Below are 27,166 nucleotides of genomic sequence, written 5' to 3'. Positions count from 1 at the left end.
AGTGTTAGTCGAGGGGGAAGATGATTAGTATTACTAGGGCTTTGTTGGAATCTTTCATCGCTCCCACGGCGATAGTTTCTGTTATCGAAAGCATAAGGAGTAGTCCTTTTTTCTCCATCCTCCGTTTTTATAGTAACTGAATGTTGTTTCTCTGCATCCTTGTTTCTATTTTCTTTCTTTTCTTGCTCTTGTAGGAGCTGCTGTTTTTGTCGTGTTATTGGTCCTGTTATTGTGTCAGGGTCCAGCGAACCTTGGCTGTTGTCAGAATCCCTGTCATTCTAAAACACAACATGCATAGTAAAATCAGCCTTCTTACAATACATTTGGCATTAAAACCACTCTCAGCCACCACTAAACACTTTAATCCCCCAAGTCCTCCATTTTTTCCACATAATTTATTATTATAACAGCATCCTAAGTCGCCTGAGGCTGTAATGTGGCAATAGTTTTCATAACATGCCACTTTTAAGCACATGGAAGGGGTGGGGCAATGGTTATAATTTACTTGAGCCTGTGATGCAGCCATTAGAGGTTTCACATCTCAACATCTTTTGCATTTTTCTTTTTTCATAATTTCCACACACATTACTTGGGTGAGTTTTGAGAGGGTGGCGTGTCACCCACACCTTCAAATTTAGATGTATGATGGCCAATACCCATATATATGATTATGTGCCAATCAGGGCTCCAAATTTTTAACAGAGCTGCTCTTGAATTCAAACCAAGGACTAAGTATCATGATGTCATCTTTGGGCTATGTGGTACTCACTTTATTAGTAAAATCCTAAATCTTTTCCTATATTATATAAATGCAGTACCTCTTTATCTCTCCGTGCTCTCTTTGGAGGGCGGCCTCTGCTTTTACGATTCTTTCTTTCAGTTCGTTTTATCTCATAAGTCTGTTCCAGCTCTAAAAGATGAAACATTCAGATTTGTGAGATCAAAAGAGAATGCAGCCGCATGGCTGAAAATAATCACGATAAAATCAAGTCAAGTGGTAAACTGACCTTGTCTTTTGTGTGGTGGCAGCAATCCAAGCTTTGCCATGAAATCTAGCTTCTGTGTATTAGAAATAACTCCTTTAGTTCATTATATAAAGTTACACGGTTATGAATTTGACCCTTCAACTTTTAGGGGAGACAAAAACATCTAACTCATCAACAGAGATGAGTATGGGGGTGGCGGGGGAGGGGGAGGGGGGCGGAGAGGGAGGTGCCCATAAGGCTGGTGGAGTCCAGTGGTGCAGGAGAGAGCAATGCATAACCTTGACAACCTTAGGAGTGGCATCCACCACAGGCAGCGACACCCACCCTCAAGGGAAAAGTTGTTTTCACATGTCATGACAGCCACATTGGTGTTCCAAAACAATGAAACAGCAGGCATGTCCGTGTCCCAGACAAATCCTGTGGGAGTTACACTCTTTTCTTACATAAATACTTTCTTTTGCTCCTGGAAATTTGCACAGATGCTGGCCATGTAAATGAAAGTGCTCTAGGGATCTAGGGATCTTACTTCATATTTACATAATTATTTAATTAAAGTAGCAGAAAGAACATTCATTACACTGACCTCTGGGCAAGGAACAGGCAGCTCTGGAGTACGTCGTCTATCACTGTCATCATCAACATTACCATTCACATTGCCCTGAGTTGTCTCATTGCCAGGGGAGTCCACATCACTTTCATTTTCATGATCACTGTATTTTCTCTTCAAAGATGGTTCCCCTTGACTTATTTCTGCAAACAAATGTATAGTAGGTCAAGGTTTTGTTTAATTATCTACCAGAAGTCTCCAGACTCTATTCCAAAGGAATTTTTAAGCACTAACCCCTTGACTCCTAATAGAGGCCAATGAAAAAAAATCTCCCCTTGCCCCATTCCCCACAAAAAAAAAAAATCAGAATTTTTTTGAAGTCCTTAAAATTAAATAGTACTAAGCAAAAGTTCTGACAAAGAATGGTATCATCAGTGGTGGTGCCACGAAGGAAATTTGCTTCAACCAATCAGAAGCACGACCCAGATCTGGATAGTACTAATGATGCATCATCAGTATGGAATTTCTGCGCTTTATCCTCAGACATCATTTCGCGGGGAAAATAGTGGGGGCATTGAAAAATCTCAGCTGTTTGCTCAGGCTTCCATTATCCAAGATAGTGTTGTTCCAGAAAATATCTACAGTCCACTGTGGAAAGTTTCCTGCTTTATAGCCCCCACCCCCTCTCCATCCATCCTTGAAATATTTTGGCTTTTTACAACTCCCACCCTATCAGAATTTCCAGTGACCTTCCATCAGACTAATATGAATATTTTCTGGAAACACACAATGCACAGAAATATCTTTCAAATAACAGCTTTTTACAAGAGCCAGACATAACATTGGTGAAGGGGAATGAAAGATAGGGAAAAAAAAGAAAAAAGAGATAATTATTTTTAAACCGTCTGATACCCAGGCAAAAATAGACAAATAAACATATAACACTCACACCTCCCTACATGAAGGTTGAAACTCATATTAAAAAAAAGTAACAGTTACATTACTAATTGATTACCTTTTTTCTTATCCAGAGTTACAAGACCTAATCCTTCAAGAAATCTCAATTTTCCAGGATCATGTCTTAGTTTCATTTTTGGCTTAACTTGAATTTCTTCGGTGCTTCTTTCAACTTTTATTCTTGCAGCCAGGCTAGGGGACAATGATCTGTCTGAGGACTTTGGCCTCTGTCCATCTACAACGAAACATAGTGAAATGAGTCGAGACTTTGTCAAGGAAAACCTAGAACCAGTATCGATATACATCACACAAAAGCAATATGACCTCACTATACATGTATGTACCAGGGAATTTCCCAATTATTTTTTGGGTAATGCTGAAAATTAACTCACGTTTTGACTCCACTAAATCTCCTTTACCAAACCTAGAACCAGTATCAATATACATCACATAAAAGCAATGCGACCTTACCATGTGTACCAAGGAATTCCCCAATTATTATTATTATTTTTTTTGATAATGCTGATGTGTAATTTATGTTTTGACTCAACTAAATCTCATTTAGCCGGCATCATATCAATTGCCTGATATAATATGAGGCTTGATGTAACATAGGAAAGGTTAAAATCAAGTCAATACAGCCATCTCATCAATCTGATCTGGGAGATCCAAGGAGGTTTGCAGAGGCATTGCCATGAGCCCCTGTTAAATTTGCCTTACTTGCTTTGTTTCCCTCCCTCCCTCCCATTTTTGGGTAAGTATTCATTCCACACATCGGTTTGTCGGCAGATGCCTGGAAATGGGTTGTGGCTTGGTTGCCATGGTGACCTTCTAAGGAGATTACTGCCTTCCTCTCTGACTACTTTTAGGGCACCCACCCGTCAATACTATTGACAAAGTGTTTTAACCACGGTTAATGAAGAAAAACAACAACAACAATAAACAAAAAAAGAAAGCAAGTTGTTGGTGGGCAAGCAGAGTCTGCTAACTTCTTCTAAAAAACAAATGGCTACATTCAGGAACAGCTACTAAGAACGTCAGACTAGTTAACATAAGTAACATCTGCCATTGCCATGTCTCAATATCAGGCATGGCCACTATGTCCCTGCATTCAAATCTCTTCCTTTCGTCACTCCTGAGAGAGGTACCCTTTTAACCCTTAAGCCACCAACATCCACAAACAAATTCTCCAGACTGATCTCCATATATTTTCCTAAAGAATTGGTTTAGAGAATTTGATAAAAGATCAAAGCATTTAGCCTTTAATGATCCTTTTATCAATTCTCATCATCTTTTCCATGGATTATGTATTGATTTTCTTAGGAGAAAATTGATGTTGGTCACTCTTGGGACTTAAAAGGGTTAAGAAATTTTGCACATACACTGTTACAGAGACTACTCTTCCCTCCCAACCAATAAACTGTTATCTGTACCATGAATGTAGTCCCCATTGAGAAGGGATGTTCTCTCTCTTCTCTGCCACTCTCTGTCCCCAATGCCTCTGTCCATTCTCGGTATGCCACCACGAAAACCTTCACGAGCAAAAGGATGGTTGTCCAAGTAAAGTGGTTCGCGCATACCTGGCCGTTCAGGAAGTTCGCCAGCTGGCCGCCTTAAACTTTCAGGATGAAGGTGCCGTAGGTCAAGTTCATTGCCATAACGATCACCAAAGCCCTTTCCATCTGGGGGTGGTGGGTGGAAAGGATGAAACGGAAACCCTCTATAGAGGTGCTCAGAGTCCCTACTGACTGCTAAGCGAGATAAGTTGTGGTCACCTTTGTGGTGATCAATCGAGAGTGGACTCTGACGAGAGAATAAAATTAATTGACTGTCAATCAAAATGACTGGCTAAAATGTAATAATAATAATAATGATGATGATGATGATGATGATGATGATTTGGAGGTAGCACATCCACAAAGTAGTTCTTCGTCCGCCCGATTCCTGATTGAATTATTGGAATTTGGAAATTTTGGTTTTTGAGAAGAAGGGAAAACCGGAGTACCCGGAGAAAAACCTCTCGGAGCAAAGGAGAGAACCAACAACAATCTCAACCCACATATGGCGTCAACACCAGGATCTGAACCTGAGCCACATTGGTGGGAGGCGAGTGCTCTCACCACTGCGCCATCCGTTGCTCCCCAACAATAACAGTAACAATAACATTGGTAGAATTGCACTGATAATGACATTCCTGGGTGTTATGTAAATGTACGAGACAATAATAACTTTTGCACATTGAAAACTTTATAATAATAAATTAGATTATTAAACAATTTTACAAATTGGTGGCTTGAATTTTGGCAACTTATGCAAATTAATAAAGATATTTTCCTACAAGTCTAACAGGAAACAATAGAACAGAAAAATGAAAATTTTTCTCCACATTAATCGTTATCATCATTACCACAACAATATCAATATCACAACAATCACCATCATCATCATCATCATCAAAGCTGCCATTGATGGCAGTATGGCACCATTGTTACCATCATGTCTAGGTTTTCAGTCAACATTCTTAAAGCTAAAACAGAGCACCTTGTTTGGTTTAACATTTTGTTGCCTTATAAGAGTAATGCATCTGTGAAATGAATCAGGTATCATACTTTGCTTGTTTCCAGGCGATGCTGATGAAGTGGCTGTGGATAGTGCAACACTCCTAGTCCTGGTGGTTTGTCGTGCTGAACATGGTGCCGAGACCAGTCTTCCCCTGGGGCCACACGAAGGCCCTCTTTCTGTTCAAACATCAGCCGTTCATGTAGTAATAACTCCTGAAGGAGAAAAAGGAAAAGCTATGTTCAGGCTCATAATATTGGGTGCTTTCAGATAAGGTACCATTATCTTTTTTCAGTCTACACAGGTCTCCTTCTCTTTAAAGATTTTCTATCTTCAAGGCTGTGCTCTAAGAAAAATTGAAGAGAGCGCGGTGGTCTGAGCCTGTGAAATCCAGCATGCCCAGCGAATGATTTCTATGAAAAAAAACCTATGATTATCTAGTGTACCAAAGGCTACCAGGCACTGGTAGAGCAGACCTGATCTCAAAATAAAGTTAACCACTCCATTAGCACTTTAAAATGGTATTTTGGATACCATCGGTGAAAGTTTACAGATGTATGAGGTGGTCACTTATGACAGGGGGTCAAACAGGGAGGTTTGACTGTATTGATCAAAATAGCTCTTTCGCTTCTAATAGTGACCATTGAATTCACATTTCGTTTTGTAAAATCAGGGGAAAAAAAGAGGACTATCTAAAAGTTCTACCAAAGAGCTTTTATCTGAATGGCAACACCATGGGATTTTGTCAAGAGATTCATCAGTTAGAGTGATAAATAATCTTAACATAAAGAGGAACAGGAGTGAAAGGGATAACTAAATAAACAAACCTCAAATAATATAATGTTCACATGACACAGGATGAAATTTCAAAAAATTTCACAAGGAACCACCCTAACCATGAGAAAATTTAGATGCGTAACTACTAAAAAATTTGAATGCCAAAATCGAGGTCAAATTTTTAGCTGGTACAGTCAAAAACTTGACCAAAACACCATGATTGTCTAAATTTTGTAAGGCAAGGGTGTGGTTGCATGAATGCATGGTTATTCAGCTGGTTGAAACAATTTTGGATTTGCTAGAGTATCAGTCTGCTCATGGGCAGATGGTAAAATGACTGAGAAAGGTTGAGAAAAGTAAAGAGAATAGTCAAAATTCAACCTGGTTCATCATTTACATGTAAACAGAGCAAAAAAAGTGTCTGGTCAAATATTTCAGCCAGGTGAAAATTTGTGTGAACTTAAGCTAAGTGTCCTTAAAACTTTAAGCCCAAATATCCAGATACAAATTCTCCACACATTTGTCGCCATACATTGCCTTAACGAATAAGGTGAGAGATCTTGACAAAAGATCTACAGTCAACTCGTGATAATTCGAACCTTCAAGGGAAACAGAAAAAAGTTCGAGTTATCAGAAAATGTTTGGAAGGGAAATGAAAATTGCTTCGAGTTAATGGTAGGTTCGAGTTATAGAGGGTTCAAGTTACCGGGAGTCGACTGTATTTTACTTTGGTGATCATTATATTAACTCTCATAACCTTTTCTCTTCGTTATGCATTGACATTGTTGAGAGAAAATTGACGATGGTCACTCTTGGGAGTTAATTATAATTATCTGTTGAAGGGGCATGCTTTACACCTACCTGTCTCTCACGTTCTCGCATAAAATCTGCGTGTCTCCCATCCATAGGGTGGAGAGGGTATGGAGCATCCCTAGGGGAGCGGACTAAATATGGGTGAAGCATGGGTACTTCATGAGCAGGGAGGAACATTCCTTTGTATTCGCCAGGTCTTGTCATTTTAGTAGCTAGGGCCGGATCACCTCGGACGTGAAGACTGTGGCTCCTTGGGGGCTCCGATGAGCTTGATGTTGGAGCCCCTGTGGGTGCTCCATGCCCATGAACAGGGCACGATCCAGGTTTGTGTTCATGGTACATTCCCTGCTGAAGTGATCCCTCTGCAGAACTTCTTTTTGGTTCCCCAGAAGTTCCTTCTACTTCGTTATCTTTCTTAGAAGAATCAGTTGCCTCCTAGATATTTATGAAATGAAAAAAGGGAAAATTTTCAGTTTTTACATCGAACAGCTAACCACAAATTACACTGCAAAGCCACAGAGCAATAAATGACAGAATAGTCATTTCACCCTGGTGTGAAAATTCAAGTGATACAAACATTTAATCCATAAACCCCACTGAGCATTTGCCGTAGAAAAGGGAATCAGGGACCATGCAATGAAAACAAAAAAATCTTTCGACAAAAAACAAGATGAAGAGCAATGTTGCATGTTTTACCACCCATGTTCAAAGCTGTCTTGCAACAAATCATATTGCTGCAAGTTGTGTGAATACTGACTTCTGATTGGATAATTTATAAAAATTACATGCAGGAGTTTGCCATACCCAGGGGTTACGTCATTTGCTGCAAAACAAGTTTGGCTTGGGCCAGTAAAATGCACAACATGTACCAATTTTGTTGCAAACAGTAAAACTACTCTCTAATTTCTGCAAAAACGTTTCATAACCCGCAACAACCTGATTTGTTGCAAGAGACATTTGATTTGTAAGCGGGAAAATGCGCAACATCGCTATTCAACTTGTTGGCAGCAATACTGGAAAACAAGTTACACAATTTTGCAATCCATTTGACTATACCTTAAGTCAGTTATTTATGGAAAATATTCAAGTAACACAAGATCCAGCGTGTAACAGCAAATTATTGTTATTTACAGCACTGAGGTACAAGTACACAGGCAAAAAAACACAAGGATTGGTTTTTCCCTGAACATTATCAAAATCAAAAGGCTATCACATCCACACCTGTTTCTTGGCTTCTCGCGGCTCTGAATTATCACTTGGCCTCAGATGAGGAGAATTCTTTCTAACAAATGATTCAACGCTTGCAGGAGGCAAATGCCGTGCAGCATCTCCAACATGTGCGACAGGGATGTCATACGGCTCCACTAATATGGTGCCATCAGGTAGCAGTGAATGACGCTCATGCTGCTGTCTTAAGTGTTCAGCTGCCCGCTGCTGTCTCCATGTGCTAAAACGTATATCATGAGGATCCAGCATCTTAAAGCAGAAAGACAGAAAATAATTATTATACAAGAAATGGTATAAGGTATAGAGGAGTTTAAAAAAATTGAGTCTAGGGTATTTTTTTAATTGATGACAAAATAACAACATTAATATATAGCCATAGAAAAACTAAATAAGTAAATAACAAAGTAACAAAACTAATTACAGCCTTTTACAAGGGTATACACTCATGCTATGTTGACACGACTCTGGACGAATTTTCAACCGGTTGAAAATTCCTGTGTTTAAGTGTTCTTTTCACACAGAACCACCTTAATGCTGTTCTGTGTAAACAGAGTGAAAATGTTGCACAGTCCTGTGAGCAAGATGTCAAGTCAAATTTTTCAGCCAGTCGAAAATTTGTCCAGGGGTGTGTAAATGTAGCCTCGGTCAAACCTTGGCTAACAAATATCTCCCATAAGCAGACACTAAGGGCACTCTCTAAAAGCAAGAACAAACAGGTTAGACTGGTCATTTTGAAAATGAGATATCAGTCTTGAATTTTTCCTGAAAACCAATAATGCTACCAAGCACAACATTTAGGACAAGGCTGATCTGGATGGATAGTCCTGATTAAAAGTGGAATTCTTGTTAAGACTCGGCTGGTTTGGCTGGCCAGTTCTGACAGTGGTAAGCACCCTTTTTCTTCCCCCCAGCCCATGGTTTATGCAACTTCAGACACACAAATTTCACAGACTTTTCAAGGATTTTTCAAGAACAAATTACGGTTTTCAAGGACTAAAATTTATTCAAAAAATGGGCATTCTTAACCCCCTCTTGAACACTTTAGTGGCTAAAACACACCATGGAGTCATTTACGATTTTTACTTCTTCAGCCATGGTTGATCACATTATTTTATATTTTTCAAATAAAGAAACAGAAGTAAGATATTGTCCATACACAAAAATATTTTTAGACAAGGTAGTGAATTTCAAGGACTTTTCAAGACCTGATAAAGAAATCAAGTACTTTTCAAGGACCTTAACCAAATTCAAGGACTTTTCAAGACGACTAGTAAAATTCCAGACCTTTTCAAGATCGTACGAACCATGCCAGCCATACTGTATACAAACACTGCATCCTTGATTGACTTAGAAAGGAGGCAAAGGGGGCTAACCCCGTTCCCTTGTCCCTTTTTATAAATTGTGCTGAAATTTAGAGCTGTTTTGTAGAACAGATGTTGTCAGAGTTCTTTAACCAGTGGATAAAATTATACATGTAGCATCTATATATCAAGCTGTCTCCCAGCTCTCAGCTATTTCTGAGTTTTTCTGGATCCTCTCCCTTGCACATTTTAAACTCCCTTTGGAGAAAAACTGTCTTACTAGGTCACTTCTTCTACTCTCTTAGGTTACAGCTCACTATGCTATTTTCCTTTTTTGTTTTAGGTATAAAAAGGAAACATTGGGGAAATTATTGGTATCCTGCCTAGTAATGGCTACAAAAACAAAGAGGATCAAACTGTAAAAATCAATAACAGTTTATCGTCACTGTCACGAAACAAAGTTACTATGTCAAAACACTACAGCATAAAAGTCATTGTAGATAGAAAAATATGTCCTTGTGTTTCACAAAATAAAGATTTATTCTGGGATGTGTTAGCATTCATGGAGGGAAAAGCATTAAAAATTACATCACTAAGAGGTTATCTTTTCATCTTTTATTTTAATATTTATTTTTTTCCACCAAACTGTCATATTACCTTACCAATAATCATTGGTTACAAGCTTACCGGGGGTGGGTAAGGACTTGGGTAGAATGCTGGTAACATATGGGTCTCTGGGCCATCTCTCTTGGAGGCCAGGAGAGGAGGGGGCCCAGGTGGGTGGGCACCACGAGGCACATAAATTGGCAAGTCTGGTTTAGCACCATAAGCTGGGTAGAAAGCCACAGCACCATGAGGGGGCTCTGGTGGATAGCGTTCTGACAGCATAGGTACTTCAGAATGGCCTAAACAAGGAAACAAAATTATAAGAAACAGCTATAACTGCGGTACAATAAATGACATGCATTCTTCACCTCAGTTATAGCAAATCATATGGAAATTAATCCTAAAATAACAAAAGTTTATTCAGACCATTGGCATTCCGTTGAATCAGGGTCTTACCATATAAAAGTCAAAGAAAAACTAAAGGTAACTGATATGTACAGCCAAACACAAAGCTAATCTTTAGGATACAATATTGAGATAATACTGTAGCTGGAGGTGATTATGTGGCCATGGGGTAGTAGTAATTACAGTTTGATCTTGTGTAGTCCCTCTTTGTTCTCAAGCTACATTTTAAAGATCCTTTTTAATAATGTTCATGCTTTAAACAAAAGAGTGGGATGTTTGAAAAAGTAGAACTCAAAAAGTTTTAATATAAATTTCTTTACAGGTGTCTTGTGTAACTGATAATTATGTAATAGTCTCTGTAAAAACTTCACTTGATATTAATAAGTTCATTTGTGATAAAATTTTACATGATTTTCTGATGTATCTAAATCAACGGAAAACAGCTTTAAGCGGCATCAGTTCTGCCAAGAATTCAACAAATTACATCCTCTCCTTCATCTCATAGCATAATAAATCAGTCATTTCTTTCACTCACATTTGATATTAAAAAACATGTATTCAAAGTAGCCAGCCCTTAAATTTAGTTGTGTGAATGAAATGCCCTATGGCTTCAGTTTTAATCCAAATAGGTAGTTTAATGAATTAGTTTCCTTTTTACAAAACAACATTGTAAAAATGATGAAATGTAAGAATTCATATGTGAATGACACAATAAAATTTTATCCAAAACATGCACAAATTGCATATAGAATATCACCTACAATAAAAACAACAGTATTATTTCCTGTTGACAAAGTCTACAACATTGGTGTAACAAAGCTAGGTTTAATCGTTTTCTTGCAAGCAGGAACCATCAAAAATTATTATTGAGAAAAAACTTACAGCAAAAATCAAAATGATTCTGAAATTAGGAGTATCCATGCAGATTATTACCTTTCTTCTTTTATTTTTAAAAAATAAAACAAAAGAAACATGATTTGTCATGAATAAATATAAAAAGAGAATATGCTGTTGAGTCACGATTGCAGTGGGAATGGTTATAACAAGATCTGAAGACCACAGCTGATTTTCGAGAGAATTATGACTTCAGGCTGAAATGTGATGTGTTAGATCTACAATCACCAAGCATTCACCATTTCAATAACATATTAAATAAACAGAACCTCCTAATCTGAATTAACTCCTGGCAGATAGCTGTTTAGGCATTAACATGAATTGCTTCTGATCAGACAAATTGATTGCCAGTGAAAAGATATCATCATATTTCTTCACAGAAATACACTCAACTACATTTCAAGTTGAGGATTTTTCTATCAAACTATCTTTAAGTGCAATATTCTTCGTGAAATACTAGACAGTGAGTGAATAAAATTATGTTTAGGTTTAATCTGTTAAACAGGAAAGGAGTAAGCTCTGAGGTTCTAAGGCAAAATTTCTTTATGCCACTGAAAAGTTTTATTCAAATAAACTTAAATTTACCTTCAGTGAATAAAATACAAACTTAAAAGAAAAAAGCAATGATGGCTACAACAAAATATTTGGTGGCTGATAGCCTTTCTTTGTGAAAACCTTGTGCAATTATAAATAACCCCCTGCCAAACATGAATAAATACTGTGAATTTTAGTCATGCTTAAGTAAAATTTCACAAATGCAGATACATTTTCCTGTCTAACAATGTGTAAATTGTGAAGGAAAACCAAACTTGTACCTGTTAAAAATCACCTCTTAAGACCATGAAGAAAACCAACCACAACTCAGAGATCTTATAAATTATTCAGCAACAATGAAAGGCATAAGGTATGAATGTGTTTGAAGATTTCTACGATTCCATCCTTTTGTCATTGCGCTTGGCAACTGAAATTCCCACAAGAGGAATGTAAATTATGAATGGTACAACACTAAAATGACTGAGCTCTTCAAAGCTTTGCCAAATTGCTTCATTTTGAAAAGCCTGTGAACCGCTTTGAGTTTTCACCAAGAAGTGCCTGAAAAACCATTTTGTCTCCTGTACAAATAATTCATTAAGTTACACTTTGTAGGATCTGCAATGTGAAATCAACTGTTGCCTACCCTGGTTTTTTGTCAAAAGCACAGAGATTGCTTGTAAAAGATGTGCCACATGTTGCAGCTAAAGAGTCTGGCCTTGTCAAGGTTGAGGTTACAAAAGAAATACAGACAGAAATGCAGATACGATTCAAAGACAGGTGGTAGGGCTTTAAATTAAAATAAACAAGGCTAAAAAGTGCAAGTCTTATTATTCAAATAGCTTACTCCTCAACAAGAAAGTTTAAGAAATCAAAAACGATTGCAATTTGCCTTCTAGAACACTTCATCATCCTTGTGGGCAAATGGCCAGAGTTTACAAATCAATCCTCAAACCCAAAGCAGTTAAAATAAAAAGCTCTTTCATCTGTGTAACACACAATGTAGTTTGATTCAATTCTAATTAGATATTCTCTCTTAAGGTAAAATAATGAATCATATATCGCTATCCTCTAGGATAAAAAAAAATACATGTACTCACAAGCTTGTTTACTGCTTAAAAGTCCTTACCTCGAGGCACTGATGAATATACACCTGGTAAAACCTCATGTCCCATCCGAGGGTGGCTAACTTCAGTCTTGTGGGGACCCCTAGAGGAATCGCGGTTTTGTTCACCTTGGGGAGAAAAGGACAAAAATATGTTTACAAGTTCATATAGCAACATGTACGGAACATCAAACACTGGTGTAATCCATTTGATGTTGCTGTATGTCTAAACGACTCATTATTAGCCGCAAAACAATCAAGAATGAAGAAATTTCAAGCTGGTGAAATATCCTGTTTGACTTTCATGGTAAAATCAGTCTTTCCAGCTGTGAAATTTTTAATTATCAAAGCAATATCCACAGAAGTAGCATTCTTTTATTGGGGTGTTGGGGGGCAAGGAGGGAAGGAGAAAGTAATTAATCATTATAATAAACAAAGAAATTCAACAAGTTCTTTTTCTTCCTCAAAAAAAACAAAAAAACAAAAACACATTATCAACAAGCATGCCAGTGATCACTAACTTTCTGAATTTCATGCACTCTACAGAAATACAGAATAAAAATTTCAAGATGGAAAAATGGATTTGAATGGAAAGGAAATACTTCATAAGAAGATCCACATTGTTAAACTTGGCCTTAAAATATTTCTGAGCAAAAGAAAAGCTACCAAATGCAGTAGAATCCCGATTACTCAAACCCTCAGCTACTCAAACCTCCCAGTAATTAAAACTTACATGAACACCAAACACATTAAGATGGAATCCATCAGGAAATTGAGTAATTTTAATTCCCAATAGACAAAAACCTTGTACTAGAATTATAATTATTTAAACAGTATCTCACTTTTGTTTTTACAAAGTCATCTGTAATAACACCAAAGAAAATTTCTTATGAAACTAAATGTCAAATTTCACAAAATGACATCTTACACATGAAATTTTCTGAATTTTACCTGTGTTTTCACAATTCTTGTGAGATTTGACATTTATTTTCTCGGGTTTCCATTGGAAATAGCCTTCAAATGGTGTTATTACACATAACTAATTATATCTATGGCTCTTGAAAAATGTAAAAAAGAATGCGACATTGTCATGGAAATAACTCAAGTTCCTGATGGATTCCGTCTTAAACTTTCTGCCATTTGTCAGCTCATTTTAATGGGACTGCCAGAGACATTATTACAAATGCCAATGTTTACAGATCTTTGACCTAAATTATTTTACCTGGCACCTGGATAAGATTTTTTATTTGTTTTAAGAGTCTAGCCTAGTAAATGTTTTTCAAAGCGCACCTGACCGATGATTTCTGTGATCTGGATCAAGAGGAGGAACATTAGGCAAAGGAGGTGTACGGATGCCCACACCTCCAAGAACCTGGTGATCTCCTCTTTCTTTAGCATTCATCTCACGATCAGTCTGATTTGCTGATGGTGAAGTTTGGGATGGTGACATTCCTAAAAAACAAGCATGAACAGGTCATTATTGTTTTATTGGATTTGGAAAAAGTAATAATAAAAAAAGCAAAAAGGGTCATTTGGGCCCTACAAGGACTGGGAGAAAGAATTTAGACCAACACGTTCCAAGATGTCCCTGTAGAAGGTGGTGGTTCTGGAACGGGGTCAAGGAAGGTACAAAATTGCTTACTATCAATCCAAAGAAAATGGGCCATTTCCCTCTTTTTAGTTTGTTTTTACACGACCTTTGTTTTCCAATTAATTTTTACTTCTTATCTAACACTGCACTTTGGGACTGAGGCTTTATCTAAATGAACAAACTCCCCAGTGGGAGAGCTATTGCTCTTGGGTGAGATGGATTTGTAAACATCCTTGTGCAAATGTCCGGCGGTAACCCTGGGTCGATCTCCACCCTCCATGGCCACTGATAAGCGCATAACCCTCACCTGAACTCTTTACGCTAACTGCAGAGATGCTGGGTGAGACAGAGTGGGAACTATTCTCAGATGGAGAGGGTGACGACGTTGTTGAGGGAATGGGTTTTGCTTGCTTGGCTAATTTTCTAAGAGCTGCTGCAAAACTGGCTTGTCCTGCTGACATGGACGGGTCAGTTGGTGCAGGAGTTGATTCTTTGTTGTGCAAAGTAGGCTGAAACGAAGGGGACACTGATGTTGTAAAGTGCATCGGGGACTCATTGGAACTTTGGTGACTGGGGTTTAATGCCACTCTTTTATTTCTGAGCTGAGATGAGCTACCATCCCCTTCTTCGCTTTCCTCACTAGAGTCAATCACTATCACACGCGACTTGGAAGAATACTTTGTTTTTGTAGCTTTAACTCCACTATCAAGGAGATTCTAAGTGTGAGACAAGAAGGAAAATGAGCAATGTTAATAAAAACCACTAACAGTCAAAGTTCCATGCACAACCACCTCTTGTAGGTGACTACGTTATGTACCTATTCTAGCCATCAAATTAATGCAAGCCAACAAGCCTCAGTTGTTCAAAGGGTGGATAACTCTTTCCACTGGATAAATCTCTACCCAGTAGATAGTATTGGTTTCCCTAATACTTATCTGCTGGATACATGATTTAAGCGGTGGATCGCAATATCCAATGCTTGAACAATGTTTGTTAACAACAACAACTAACAGTCAAAGCTCCAATTTTAATATTATTCTAACTATCGAAATAAGGCAAGCCAAAAGCACTATAGAGTTGAAGAACTATACTAATAACAACAACTAACAATCGAAGTTCCACACGCGACCACCTCTTATATAAGGCTGTAACGATACATCAACCAATCGATTAATTGCGATATTAACGCTGCGATAGCAATGGATTGATAGCAAAAATGAAACATCGATAACAATCAAGACAGTGTAGCCAACTATTGATAGTTGCGATAGTTTCTATAGTTCTAACATTTTGACTTCTTTGGAAAATAAAAGCACCTTTTTTAAACCATCTTTGATAAGGTCACAATAACGGTAAAAAAAAAAATGAAAACAATCTACCTCCCTAGTGCACCTAGAAAGTTTTAGCGTCTTGATTCTTGAGCCCCTTAGTACCTGTATTGTATGACCACCACTTCTTAGTAATTTGTTAGAGTAAGGCAGTAAGTAAAAATAGATATTCCGAAAACTATCGAAACAGTACTATTACAATGTTGCCTATCGCAATATCCATGTGGCCTATTGTGATCAAATATTGCAAATATAGTCAAATAAAATAAATTTTCCCCAATAGTCACCCCTACTCTTGTAGGTGACCACTTACTCTAATTATCAAATCCATGCCACAAGCACAATAAATAGTTGACACCACTACTAAATAACCAGTTATTGAGATGCAAGTTTTTGAAACGTTCATGAGTGGACAAAACACATCCGTGACTGTACATGGGAAAAGGTACTTTAATGCTCATCCGTTAAAAGGGGAAAACCATTGGTCATCCGTTTGTTGCCCATTAGAAAGTTTTCTCAAAAACGTCAGTGGCGTCAACATAACTGTTAGCTTTAAACGTCATAGTGTTAGAATGAAAAGTTTACACATTAGCCAAAGTTCTGTTTCTGTTAGCCGTTAACATCAGAGTGTTAGAGCGTTAGTTGTATCCGTTAGATTGTCTGGCAGAGGCATTAGAAAAAAACGTCCTTCCAGTAAATGGATAATAGCTATACATTTCGGCCAGAGGTTTTGCTGTACCGTAAATGAGTATTCAGTAACGATTCAGAGAACGAAGCAAGCTTTTCAGGCCACAATCTATGTAATCTCTTTGTTGCTCCTTTAAGCCTGCATGAAAATTCTCAACACTAATCTCCATGCATTTCCTTGAAGAACTAAAGTTAAGAGGATTTGTTTAGATATCAAAGCATTATCACTTAGGTGATCATTTACCTAATTCTCATAACCATTTTATTAATTATGTACATTTGTATTGATATTGTTAGCGGAAATTAAAACTGATGTTGGTCCCTCTTGGGACCTGCTTCAGCGATTTTGTTACAAATAGTTATGGTGAGTCCTGGGACTCATCTTGTGAAAAATCATGAGCTCTCATTCCAGAACCAATGAGTCCCAGTTCAAGAAACAAAGAATCCTAAATTGAGCCTTTATGTAACCAGGCAGTTAACTCTGACTGCAAAACTCTGTATTACAGTTTACTGAAATAACAATTTTTATACTCATTCTATTGTAAAGCACAACAGAGACTAAAAAATATTTGTTGTTAAAGAGTAGCCACAAGAACAGCCACAGAAATCACACAAACAGGATATTCTACAACTGTACAAAAAACATCTTCAGATTGATCGATTGATCTTTGCATCCTATGAGATGCATGCCACAAATTATTTTGCGTCTTTGGGGATTTTTACGTGTCTGGAATGCAGGACGCAGAGGTAACAGAATCACTGTTACTTTCAGATACGGGATATCCTAAATCAATACTTCCTACTGCAAAAAGGAAGAAAATGAAAACAGAAACAAAATAACCACAATAATTATGAAGTATAAATGCTTGATATTCAACAAAGAGGTCACGAACATTGTATAATTTGGAACTGGACTCTGTTTCAATTGAATTTAGCTTATTTTTGATGTGGCAATCAAATAACTAAAATTCAACAGAAACATTGAAATACAAACAACAATATCACCTCATGGTTAATAGCTCTCAGAACCAGCAGATAAAAAAATGTAATAAACAGATAGGAGAATCTATCTTTGATTTAAACCAGTGAATAAAATGTTACAGCAAGTTGTACAATGATTATGCCTTCTTAAGTCTCAAACAAATTCCTAAACATAACCACAATCAAAAGATAAAATAAAAGAGACAGCAGTTTTTCTTTCATAAAGAAACCAGGGCCAAAATAACCTCCTGACTGAAGCCTGTTTCATGATACAGAACACCATTAACAACAACAACAACAAATTAATATCACTCCTACTTTTTGGAAATGGCATGAGAAATCCTAGGAAAGACCATCTCAATGTATCTAAAACAACTCATGTGAAAATTAGAAAATACATGCAAATGTATGACAATTCAAACCAGACAAAGGAAATCTCATGGTAGCAGTCATCTGCTTATGCTTTTGAAAGTCATTACTTTCTTCAACTCCAGCAACAAATCAAACATTTGTCTGAACACCAGGGCTAAGATGATGTTGGAATCTCCACTAAACTACTTCAATTTACTTCCACACACAATACTCTATTTAATAACCAAAAATGTGCATCACTTGCTATTCTACAACAATATGTTTTCCTTCAATAAAACATGCATTACTTGGTAATAAAATGTAATTTTCAAAACATGGTTTGGACATAAGTCAAGTGTGACCCACACAGCCACAAATCCACTTTAAGATAAATTAGTCAAAGAGTAAATTTCCAGAAGTCTTCTATAATATATTATCTGTATGCTTGTTAATAGGAATTGAGTGCAATGCCTGATGTAGAATTATGATAACTAGGGAAAGCTTTTGCAAAAGGCTACTTCCACTTTAGATCCTGATTCATGTAAGAAGTTAGAAAGCCATAAATGTGGCCAATTCCCAGTTTTGAGAACAATGACACAGAAAAGATAAATTTTAAACTGACAAATTTTTAACAACAATGATCGGCTTTCTCTCAACTAATTCACTTCATACGAACCATTAACAAACAAAAGCAGAACCTCATTTTGGAGATAGCCTCAGACATGTGCTACCGAAGCACTAACTTAATATTCAAAATGAAACAGATAAAGCTTTTCTACACTGGAAGGGCAGAAATTGACAAATTATCACAAGAACATATTAAAAGAAGCCATTTGGGTCTTGAAAGGCCAAACTTCATAGATGAATTGTTTTTAACATGTGCCCAGTTAGTCTAAAACAACAGCTTACTTTGATTGTTTTTCTCTGCCAAAAAAAACCTCTGTCAAGTATCAGGCCTTACCTCTAACTTCTGTATCTTGATTACAATCAAAAACAGCAATAAAAGTTCAGCACTTTGCCATGAGAGATTTGGATTCCTTGTAGCAAGTCTCTTAATGATATTCAACAGACTAATATATTCTGATATAATAACGGCTTGAGGCAAGCTTAAAGACTAACTCATGGCAGTAATTTTCACCGGCTTGATTAGCATACGCTGCCATATGTCCTCTCCAAACAGTAGCTTAAACATGAATTGAAAAAGTGTGGAGACAATAATCTCAGTTAATGTCATGCAAAGCATTTTAGCAGGTTTTTTTTCAGGTACCCATTGCTTCCCTTTTGTCCACGAAAACAAAACTTATTCAGTATATCAAATTGTTCCCTTGAGACTTGCCAATAATAATAACAACAGTTAAACTGAGTGTGGAGGGATAATTCTTATGCTCAGAGATCAAACAGTGCACAACAAAAAATATACCTTCCTCAAGATCTCCTGATATTCTTCACCAAAAAAACACTTCTCATTCTGACAAGCTCAATATTTTTTCCTCTTATCAATTATTCATCTAGTCTACTACTTCTTTATTTAGCAAGCTAGAAAGAGGCAAAGCCATGCTCTTGTATGCTTAAATCAACAAACACAAAAGATTGCCCTAAAAACTCCTTATTTCTTGCCAAAAAAATGACCAAGAAACAGTAATAATATCAAGCAAGCATTGAAATTCCAAATCTAAGCTAAAATAAAGCTAGCTACTTTCAGAAACTTAGGTGTTGGTTTCTTAGTTCTGAAGCCACCTGCTCCCTATTGTCCTTTTCATATGCAAATCATTGCAATTAACCAACCGCATTAACAACTTTCTTTGTGTGAACTCAGAGAGGTCTAGAAATGTTGAATACATTACAGCAACCACGTCAAGCAAAAACCACTGAACCATCACGGCTTCCTAACATGATATCTTACAGTGCATACTCTTGCCAAAAGACACAATTCAGGAAACCATTATTTTTAAGGATTCATATTATCATTTTTATCTTGACAAACAAGGAATGCATTGTAAACATTTTTTGTGTGACTAGCAGATGAAAGAGGCCCAAAGCAAATTTTTAGAAAGCACACTGTGTCATTAATTTTACACACACTGGGCATGAGATTGCCTTATGGCAAGAGGGGATGTTAATTAAATCATAAATGGTGAAAGCAAAGTAAACATATTGTACAAAGTCAATTCTTTCAGAAGCACAAACACACAAAATGCAGAAAACAGATGAAGTAATATTTGCCAATAAACTTACAACAGACAAATTAAGGAAGAAATAATAATGACTATATCCTGTATTTAAAATCCACATTATATTTTTAAGAAGGTACTTTGCATTTTTTCTTCAAAATCTACTTCTTTCTAAGCTTACATGAAATTTAAGACCACTAGTGAAAAACTAAAACAATATTCAAATTCCTACCATGAAAATAGACTTCCAAGGCACCAGTTTCACAGCTTACAGTACATAAAGGAATTAGCATCTCAGGGTAGAGATCGATTTATACATGTACTTCAATACTTTTATCCTATTACAAAGCTACTGTCCTGGGCAAAATCTATGCTGCCTAAAGTATAAAAAACTTACAAAGTATCTAAATCACCAATCATGAATATTAACCTTGACAATAATACAAAGAATACTAACTTTGAAAAGTAATATTGGAAAAAATTATATTTTATATAACAAAAACAGACTTTAAAAGCCAAGGCCAATTGTATGAAAGGTGGATAATGCTGTCCACTGGATAAATCTCTTTCCAATGGATAGCATAATAATATTATTGGTCTGCCTAATACTTGTCAGCTGGTTAGTGATTTATCCAGTGGATAGTACTATCCAAGGTTTGAACAACCGTGACCAGGGATCACAGTACATTACCATTGACAACTGGCAGGAATTCACTAATAAAATTATTAATAATTTGTAACAGCTAAATATAACTACAATAATATTATTTTGGACATTTTAAATGAAAAATAAAGACCACTCCTTTTCCAAAATCAATTATGGAAAAATGACATGTTTTAAATAGCTATTGGAAAATATCATCATTAATAGTCAAGAGTCAAGGGGAATTTCTTTTTCTATTATAATAATTTTTCATGAAAACTTGTGACCACTCACCCTCTCTTCACTTGAAGAAAATCAATGATACAATGGAACATTTAGCTGGACCACTTCTCACCAAATCAAGGTGAAATAAATGGAGTCTTTTAGTTCTTTACAATTACTGATTTTTAGCTTTGTTAACTGATAGTTTCACTGTATTATTTTCAAAATTAATGAAACTTTGATCTTAATTCACCATTCATTTTTGGCAGGAAGTTTTTTTTTACACTTGAACAAACTGTAGACAATTTGCTAATAATTAGGAAACTAGTGATATTTACAGTCATCTTGTTACAGGATGCAACAAAAATGTCATCCATTAGCCTGGGGCTAGTGACAAGACCCTTTAGGCTAGTACATTTTAATATGAGTTGTCCAAAGGGCTAGCGACATTATTTTGCCATGATAAAGTAAAAAAATAAGTCTGTAAAAAAGGGTGTTGGTAGGACTGTGCAACTGCTGCGGGCTGGTAAACTTCAGCAACTGCTTAGAAATTATCAAATTTTTTCTCACCCTACTTTAATGATAAATATTACGACTATTAACTATCACATTGATTCTACATAGGTACTTAAATTATTAACTCTAAATATTTATTCCCACAAGTATTCAGGGTATTGGGATGACTTCCTACTGAATGACCATTCAAATAAAAGCTTTGCTACAAAAAATATAGGGTTAAAATTCAGCATGATGATATTTTGCAAACAAGGGATTTTTTTATCATAGTATGCTTTAACAGTGGCAGATCCAGGGGGAGGGTCCGGGGGTCTGGAACCCCCTATCTGACCTGATGCTTGTTTGACACCGAAATTCTTACATCTTAACATTTTTTTACAGGCTGAGTTTTTAAATGAAATGCACGTTGCATTTTGCCACTAAGCTTAGTTCCAGGGATATTAAAAAATGTAATATTATTGTTTTTGGCCTTCTCTGGCTTGTGACGAATCAAGTCATATCTCTGATGAACGGTTGTCAGAACTTGCACTCATGCACTTACATCATGACCTTGACATTGATGAAATCTGTACAATCACAAGAGGAGGATGTTCCAAGGGCGCATCCTTTACGAGTAGAATTCAAATACACAGCAAGGGGCCAAGCAATAATGTGCAACTGTGACTCATGGGAGGGGGTGTGGAAGGTGTGGGGGAGAAGTAATTTGCAACAAAAAAGGTCAACAGTCCTTCCTGAACCAAAGTTAGGACCCCCTCCCCCCCACTTCAATAAAAAAAATTCCTGGATCCACACCTGTTTAAGCTACAATCAGGGACAAAAGTAGTTGACACACTTGTTTAAAACGGGTGCTTTTAACAAACATTTAATTCATTTATTATTTCATTCCTTTTAAACGCCGTAAATCCCCCGACCCCCCGAATCAATGTTGTCTGAAGTAAAAAAAAGACTTGAGGGTCCAAAATTCAACATTGATTTTGGGGGGAAGGGGTTGGGGTAGACAGGGGAAGGGGATAAGTATATCCACTATGCAAAAAGGGGCCATTTTTCGGAAGTGTGTCAACACTTTTGTCCCTCATTGTCTGAATGCAAAATTGTGCTACTGCACACAAGTTGAGCCGTGTATGACACTGATTTTAACTGAAATTAAAGGAATCTATGACATAATTATGTTATTGGTGGTGGGGGTGACATTGACTTATTCACGAGCGAATTATAGGGCCAATTCGAATTAAGTGATGACGTTGTAAAAGGGCTGCGATATCCAGAATAAACGTCGATATGGTTTACATGCTAAAAACTGACGCTGAAACTCGCACACATGTACAACTTTTGATGAATTTCAAGGGTATGCGTACTGAAAATATTTTTAATAAAGTGAACATTTCTCGTTCTTCACTTTATCCGATTGTTAAGGCGCAAACAATCACGGGGAGGGTAAGGATTGACACGTAGTGGAGATAGTCACTGGCCAGTCACGGAAATATGGAACGTTAGTGAGAAGCCGCCGTCACTGCATTCAATATCGAAACTACGGAAAAGTGAGGGTAAATTCATGGTCAATTCAATAAAAAACTAAGGACTGCGTAGCAAACATTGCAAGTGTACACGAAAACAATTACTTTCAATCCCACCTCGTAACACCCTGTGTGACATGATAACGCAACGTAAATAGCGTGACATGAGCGCATATGTCTGTGTATTTGGACTGCATTTCTCAAGCGAAACCCTGTGTTGTTGTCTATTGTCGGGAGAGAAAATGAAAAGAGAGCTTTGAAACGTGAACTGGTGATTGACTCTCAAAGAAAACGACAGCTCAAACTGAGAAAAACACTGCTTCCTTCGTGTTACAACGGTTAACCAAGTTTCGGCAAACGGAAAGTAACATAGTAAGTCTGTTATGACCTCTTAATGTCGATATGTATTCTCGTGGTTAACCGTTGAAACTCCTTATTTGCACCACATCGCTGGAATTTTTCTCGCCAAGAATACGTATTGCGCAGTACTTTCTACATAGCGGAATCTTCTTTTGCCTTTTGTGAGGAATTAGCGCATAAAAAAGGAAGATTTTCCAGAGCACGGCCGTCATCGATCACGTGTTATCCCGCTTTCCTTGTCATCAAGTGAACTTCTGGGCCAAAGTAATTGCTGTTTTGGAGATGATACAAACCGGTGTGTCTATCTTGAAAACAATTTCTTTGGTATTCTGTGATTTACGAGCTGGGAAATGAAATAGTTGTCCACCCAACACCAATAAAAAAAATGCCACTGAATAAATGGCAGGCGGTCATCTAAAATCATTACAAAAGTACATTCCTAACCTGGTCTAACCTGTTCGACGCCTACACACGCTAAAGGTTTGGATCTGCTAGATTTGAAAAGGTCTTCCAAAAAAAAAAAAACATCTATTTATAGGGCATAGCACAAACGACTGGCTCATCATTTATGAGGTTCATAACCTGTATATTGTTCACGTCCTTTCACTAATGGCACAAGTCAATGTCAACAATACTGCATGTTGCAGTACTTCATTCGCTTAAGTTAACCATTTACCAGAACAATTTTCATTGTACCTTAGTGTTTCCATCCTTTTTCCACTATTGATAATACTTGTAAAAAAAATTACATCCGCAGCAGCGGCATTGATCACAACACAAATGATTTCCTCTCGACCCGACAGGGTATCAGGAATGCGCGCGGGAGTACAAGATTAAGTAATGACATACGCTTCGTACATTTTACTCTACGTATACTACAAATCAGGACCAAACTTTTCAAATTGTTGTTTATAAACAAACAATTTGGTCCATAGAGTAACATCATCGCACAAAAATTCAGCAGCGTCCAAAATCTAGCCAGAAAACACAGATACATATTTCAGACAATCAGGGACAAAAGTAGTTGACACACTTGTTTAAAACGGGTGCTTTTAACAAACATTTAATTCATTTATTATTTCATTCCTTTTAAACGCCGTAAATCCCCCGACCCCCCGAATCAATGTTGTCTGAAGTAAAAAAAAGACTTGAGGGTCCAAAATTCAACATTGATTTTGGGGGGAAGGGGTTGGGGTAGACAGGGGAAGGGGATAAGTATATCCACTATGCAAAAAGGGGCCATTTTTCGGAAGTGTGTCAACACTTTTGTCCCTCATTGTAGCTTCTAGCTTGTTTTTCCTGATGAGCAAATAGGCATATATGAGCTTTGGGCATTTAAGCATTAATTTCAGCAGTGACATTTAGCAAACTTCATTTTTTTAAGAGTGTGGCTCCTTCTGATTGGACAAAAAAAAAAATGACAGAAATGACCCTCTGAAAAAACTTTGACCACTATTCTTGTTATAATCTACATGCACCTATTATTTTGGAACATGTCTTATGGACAAAATATACTGAAGGGTAATCCAATCACATGGAGTTTACTAGAAGACTCCCTGCATCCAATTTAATTGTTCCTTTGATTAAGATCTAACAGCAGCAAAAACTAAAAGCTCAATGAATACTACCACCAAGAAAGAAACTGACAGTTATTTAGCAAAAGTGCATGAAAGTGATGGCTGTAGATAAACTGCATTTGGAAAATTAATCAGAGGGTTATAAATACAACGTAATATCATTTCATTTACATTTACGGTGCCGATTCAACTCAAAAGTTCTCAAATCAAACCCAATACATTTGGATGAGGAATTTTCCTTAAAATTTCACAGAACTTGCGCTCAAGGCTTCCCTTCTTCCTGTACTCTCCTTCTTACATGTAAGTCCTGTAAACAGGCTATGATGAGCCTACTACATGTAAGCTTTATTAACATGTTCAAATTTCACGGTTGCGCTCAAGGCTTTACTTCTTAGAGAACTGTTTATCATATGGACAGCCTCTTAGCCACAAGCATTGCCTTCTAAGTCTAAGTGAAAGGTGGAAGATTGATGTCCTGGTGTCCAGGGATAAAAACTGTAATCCAAAACCTGAGGTGAAAAAACACCCCTGTGATCTTCCTTATTAGCACACCAGCCATGAGTCCCACATGCTTCCACTTCTAAAGGACCCATCACAATGAAATGAAATGAATGAAGAGTGGTGGATCAGAGGACAACAGACGTACCCTCTTACAAAACATTTTAACATGTGAACAGTAAGCTTGGAAGTCAGCAAACAAAGGTGCCACTGGCAGCTGCTCTCAGTCCATTTATGAGCTTACTGTACCCACCCAACCTATGATGTGAATGATGTGATGTGTGAAGGTTGACCACATCAGCGGGGTCTACGTCCCCTACTCTTTTTGAGCAGTGGTGTAGGTTATAAGTATAAGTGCTGTGAGATGGGACCTACAGTTTTTCGTCCCTATTCAAGAAGACTAGAAAGTCTAAACATTTGCCGATATTACAAAGGCAGCACTTTCTTCTCAGTAATTTAAAGACCCTGACTGTTGGTCCGGTCGGGGTTAAGCATAACAAATCACATGGCTAGGCTTAAATAAGGTGGTGCAAGCCATGAAAGACTGTCCAACAATCCAACAGACAACAGACTGTCCAACCATTCCGATTTCATTGGTATTCTCCAGATTTTGCTTGAAAATCGAGACCACTATGCCGTTAGGATAGAAAAAAACCTGACTTTGACATAAGTTCTGGTATTTTCAAACAAATTCTTATACAAACACCTAATGTTCAGAGTGTTCTTAACTGAACCTGATATCCAGAAAATGTAAAAAAAAAGCAAAGCACGTAATATGTAAAATATGATTACTTGCACCTGACAACGTGCAATTAAAAATAAGCATAAAAATAGCAATCGATTTAACAAATATTTTAGACAAAAATTGATCTCTCAGAACAATACAAATGGCATTTCAGAGCATCAAGATTTCAAAATAGCGGCTTGCTCCTTTGGCACTTGCGTGATTCCTCAGTGATTAAAAATTATACCGGTTTTACATACTCAAAAGGTTGGACAGTCTGCCAACAGTATATGTTCACTTGACACATGCATAAAAATAACCTAAAACTGCTGACCAAGGGCCTTGCCTGCAAGCCAAGCCACTGGAATAATTTATATGAAATGGCATGGGAAATTCAAGTTCATGTATTAAAACATCAAATATACATTTTCCAAGTATTTAAAATGTATAAACTGTGTATAACATGTAAGCTGAGACAAGGAATTTTTCTTATTTGTTCTATTTTCTTCATGTAAATACAATATATTACAACATGAAAGTTAGGACTAGAGATTTTTAATATGCAAATGCCCTTTATATGGAGATGCTGTATTAGTGTTCAAAAAGGTTCAGGCTGGCTGGAAAGGTTGTAGCATGAAGAACACTTCAGAGCTAGTACAAAAATAACAACAACGAACGTCTTTAAATTCACAGATTGTTCAAATAGCAAAAGCTCACTGGATAAATTTTGTCATCTCAGTCTTAACCACATTTCTTGGCTACTTTCTTAATGCTAAGTGACACGAAAATGTGGAAAAAATTTTCACACTCTATTTCACATTAAAGAACCCTATCAAGATGAAACCATTCTTGGACAGATGCTTGGAAGGTCTTACAGGTGATGAAATTAAACCTTGGAATGCTCTGTAATATTTTAAATTTACAATATGACAATGTCACAAAGAAACCACAACCTCTATTGGTCAGAAAGACAGGGCCAAAGTTTTAGATGACCTGATGGAGCTTAATCAGTTTAGGGACATTTACAATGATGTAACATGGACTGGGGCCAATAATAAATGCAAAACGACTTTCTATAATATACCTAATATGTGAGTATTACACAGAAAAAGCTCCAATGAAATTTTCCATAACTGCTCTACAAGCACAAGTCCCTGGCAGATTTCTGGAGGGAAATTCCTGAAAAATTTCCCCCTTCACTATTAGACCATGTAAGCATGACAATATTTCTCATGCTAACTTTTAAATCCCTGGACAAAATCCAAAATGTTAGCATTAAAAATAATAAAACATTG

General features: G+C 37.0%; 1 protein-coding gene across 2 annotated transcripts in view; it reads right to left on the bottom strand.

The window, feature by feature from the left end:
• Window positions 1-27,166, bottom strand: part of LOC140927709 (uncharacterized) — a 33,924-nt gene that overhangs the window by 3,482 nt on the left and 3,276 nt on the right. The window contains exons 1-14 of one of the 2 annotated variants that reach the window (XM_073377386.1): window positions 18,608-18,714; window positions 14,607-15,015; window positions 13,999-14,160; window positions 12,733-12,837; window positions 9,855-10,072; window positions 7,861-8,115; window positions 6,688-7,074; window positions 5,100-5,264; window positions 3,924-4,293; window positions 2,549-2,725; window positions 1,570-1,736; window positions 1,008-1,059; window positions 819-910; window positions 1-278 (exon numbers count right to left, since the gene is read on the bottom strand). The exon at window positions 1-278 is cut by the window's left edge and continues 325 nt beyond it. In XM_073377386.1, coding sequence (XP_073233487.1) covers window positions 1-278; window positions 819-910; window positions 1,008-1,059; window positions 1,570-1,736; window positions 2,549-2,725; window positions 3,924-4,293; window positions 5,100-5,264; window positions 6,688-7,074; window positions 7,861-8,115; window positions 9,855-10,072; window positions 12,733-12,837; window positions 13,999-14,160; window positions 14,607-14,844 — 2,666 coding nt within the window. In that variant the 5' untranslated portion in view covers window positions 14,845-15,015; window positions 18,608-18,714. Of the gene's footprint in view, window positions 279-818; window positions 911-1,007; window positions 1,060-1,569; window positions 1,737-2,548; window positions 2,726-3,923; window positions 4,294-5,099; window positions 5,265-6,687; window positions 7,075-7,860; window positions 8,116-9,854; window positions 10,073-12,732; window positions 12,838-13,998; window positions 14,161-14,606; window positions 15,016-18,607; window positions 18,715-27,166 lie in introns of those variants that run through there. The other variant, XM_073377385.1, reaches the window with a different exon arrangement.

This window comes from Porites lutea, chromosome 2, assembly GCF_958299795.1.
Source record: "Porites lutea chromosome 2, jaPorLute2.1, whole genome shotgun sequence".
NCBI lineage: Eukaryota > Metazoa > Cnidaria > Anthozoa > Scleractinia > Poritidae > Porites > Porites lutea.
The sequence above is the reverse complement of the archived record's forward strand: the minus strand, read 5'-3'. Positions and strand labels throughout refer to the sequence as shown.